The 2,996-nt window shown below is 57.9% G+C and overlaps 1 protein-coding gene across 1 annotated transcript in view; it reads left to right on the top strand.

The window, feature by feature from the left end:
* The window catches only part of RIMBP2 (RIMS binding protein 2), a gene marked incomplete at its 5' end in the record, with an annotated part of 23,064 nt that overhangs the window by 14,071 nt on the left and 5,997 nt on the right, over positions 1 to 2,996 (top strand). Inside the window, one exon of the mRNA XM_015567226.1 lies at positions 1,862 to 1,938. Within this exon, the coding sequence (XP_015422712.1) occupies positions 1,862 to 1,938 (77 nt within the window). The remainder of the gene's footprint in view (positions 1 to 1,861; positions 1,939 to 2,996) is intronic.

Below are 2,996 nucleotides of genomic sequence, written 5' to 3'. Positions count from 1 at the left end.
ACGTCTGGAAGAAAAGCATAAAATCGCCCCCCAGTAGGGCGCCCGCCCAGCGCCTGCAGGCGGCTCCCCGCGTGGCAGATGGCCCCGTGGTGTGTGTCGCCAGCCCGCTCCCCGCTTGCCAGACCGATCCGTCCGCACCCTCCATCCTCCCTCTTTCTGTTGGCGCCTCCGGACGCGGCTGATGCCCCAATGTCCATGCGGCTTCAGTTCCTGCTCATCGCTTCCCAATCGTAGGCCGGCTGACGGGTTCTTTATGTTGCTTTCGGATAAGATCCTCCCCGCCCGCCCCAATCAGCGACGATTCTGGCTGCTTTGGTTAAAGGACAACTGAATCTAAATTTTAATTAAGGGTTAGCTGAACGCTCGTCCCCCACGCCTTTGACAACATGCTTGTCCCAAATGAGCGCGGGGACTGGCTGTGGCCACCGATAGGATCGAAGGGTTTCTTCTTGGGGTGGTTTGTGGATTTTTGTTTGGTTGTTTTATGCCTTCATCCGTCATCGGAAAAGGGAAACGAACAGAGGGACCCACTGGTCATATGGTTCCAAAGGTGTTTAATTCCCCTGCACCCGGTTTTCAGAATGAATTTCCCATCATCAGCTCTAGACACGCCCCCCCACCCCGCCTTGTCCTCCAGGTGTGTGAGTGGTTGTCAGGAGCGTCACTCATCCCCAGGTTGGTCCCTTTTCCCAGCATTTGCTCCTGTCACGCCCGACTTGCCAGTGAACACGCAGGGGAGAGCGCAGGTGGGCCAGGTGCAGTGTGCGATCTGTCCACCAGGGGGCTCTGCCCCACGCCCCACACTTCACGGGACCCACCTGTGTCCCGCCCAGGCCAACCCGTCTCATCCCTGCTCCTTCCTTGGCCCCCGGAACTTCCCCACTCGGGTCACTTCCCCGGGGGCTGGAGGCTCTGCCCGGACCCTCGGACGCAGAGCTAACCCGGGGTGTGTGTCCGGGGCGCATATCCAGGCAGGGCAGCCCAGGGTGACCCCATCTTCAGAGCAGAACCAGGACGGTGCCGTGAGGTTTCTGTAGCCGCAGGGACAGCTTCCTCCCGGCGGGACGCGTGGCCGTGTGGCGTTGTCCCCCGTTTGTGATCCCTGGAGGCGGCCCTAACGGTCAGGGCTGTACCTGGTCGAAGGGGCCGCAGGGCGATGAGTCCAGTGAGTCAGTCGTATTGAAGCCGTTCTCACCTTGGGGCAAAACAGCAGCCTAGGCACCCGGCCGGCCTGGCTCAGCACATATCTTATTTTGAAGTAAAAAAAACAAAACGGGAACAAATACAGTATTTGTATTTGCATGTGGCCCGCGGGCCGTAGTTTGAGGACCCCTGCTCTAAAGTGCTAACAGAGGGGCTGGCCGGCATGGCTCAGTGGATAGAGCGTCGGTCTGCGGACGGAAGGGTCCTGGGTTCGATTCCGCGGTCAGGGCATAGGCCCGGGCTGCGGGCTCCGTCCCCAGTGGGGGGCGCGCAGGGGGCAGCCGGTCCATGACCCTCTCTCTCCATTGATATTTCCCTCTCTCTCTCCCCTCCTCTCTGGAATCAATAAAGACACATTAAAACACATTTATGTATCTGGCTTCTGCAGCTGGAGCAGGAGCAGCAACACAAAGGTGTCCCCTCCCCCCGGAATTCTTTCCATCCCCCTCCCCGGCCCCCAGTGTCGAAAAGCAACTCCGCTGTGGTAGTCGGGGTGCCTGGGGTGAGCGGCTAGGCCCCGGTCATTCAGCTAACCTTTCAGTTAAAAGCTACGTTTAGTTGCCTTTACAGCTTCTGCTTCCGCGCGGGGTTGGTTTGGCTGACTCCATTCTCGCATCTCCGGCCGGCGGGACTCACGACTCTGCTGTTCTGTCTTCAGATTTTAGGAAACCCGGCGTCTGCTGGACGGGGACAGGGGGGTTTCGCACCGGCCCCGGCCAGCGGCCCCAGCCATCGGTGAGTGGGCTCTTTGTCCTTCCAACCACAGGGTGCCTGGGCGGTTTGGTTCCCGGTCGGGACACAGGCCCAGGTTGGGGGCTCGATCCCCAGTGGGGGACGTGCAGGAGGCAGCCCGTCCATGATTCTCTCTCATCATGGATGCTTCCCTCCCATCCCTTCCTCTCTCTGAAGTCAAAAAAATATATATTTAAAAACAATAACAAAAATTAAAAATGACCGGGAATAGCATCTTCATCCAGACACAAAGAACGCTCAGTGGTGGCAAAGAGAAGGCAGAACCAGCACAAGACAAACAAGACCCGTCCGTAAGGATTCTCACGCAGGAAGGTCCCGTTTCATTTTCCGAAGACAAAAGGGAACCGTGCTCAGCGCCAGCGAACCGGGGGACGCGCTGTTTAGATCACTGGGAAGTGAGAGCACATAGGAGCGCCTGTCGATCATCGTGAACAAACCCCAAAACAACACCAAACCCCCAAAATCCGTGTAAGAGACGGACGAGGCCGCTGTTCAGGGTTTGCTCCCTCCCAGACAGAAGGTCCCTGAACGTCCGGCTGACCTGGTGCCCTAAAAAGATCGCTAATTAATGAATAAATAAATTAACGATAATATATTTTTATTGATCCCAGAGAGGAAGGGAGAGAGAGAAACATCAATGATGAGAGATCGGCTGCCTCCTGCGCGCCCCCCGCCGGGGACGGAGCCCGAAACCCAGGCATGTGCTCTGACCGGAATCGAACCTGGGACCCTTCAGTCTACAGGCTGACGCTCTATCCACTGAGCCAAACTGACTCGGGTGGGAACCCTGGTTTTCATCTTATCACATGATTTCCCAGCAGCTAGATGTTGTCATGTGACCATGTTCTGACCAATAGGATGTAAACAGAAAGCTCTCCTGAGACTTCTGGGAATTGTTCGTCAAAGGAGGGGTGCCGCTCTCCATCTCTTCCTGCCTCTATCCCCCCCGCCCCGTCATCCGCGCCATCGCCCCGGCCATCAGGGAGCGGCCCGGAGGGGGCGGAGTGAGCCCATGGGCAGGGGTGAGGGCGGGAAAGTGG

Source organism: Myotis davidii, unplaced genomic scaffold (genome assembly GCF_000327345.1).
Source record: "Myotis davidii unplaced genomic scaffold, ASM32734v1 scaffold43, whole genome shotgun sequence".
In the NCBI taxonomy this organism is placed as follows: domain Eukaryota; kingdom Metazoa; phylum Chordata; class Mammalia; order Chiroptera; family Vespertilionidae; genus Myotis; species Myotis davidii.
The sequence above is the reverse complement of the archived record's forward strand: the minus strand, read 5'-3'. Positions and strand labels throughout refer to the sequence as shown.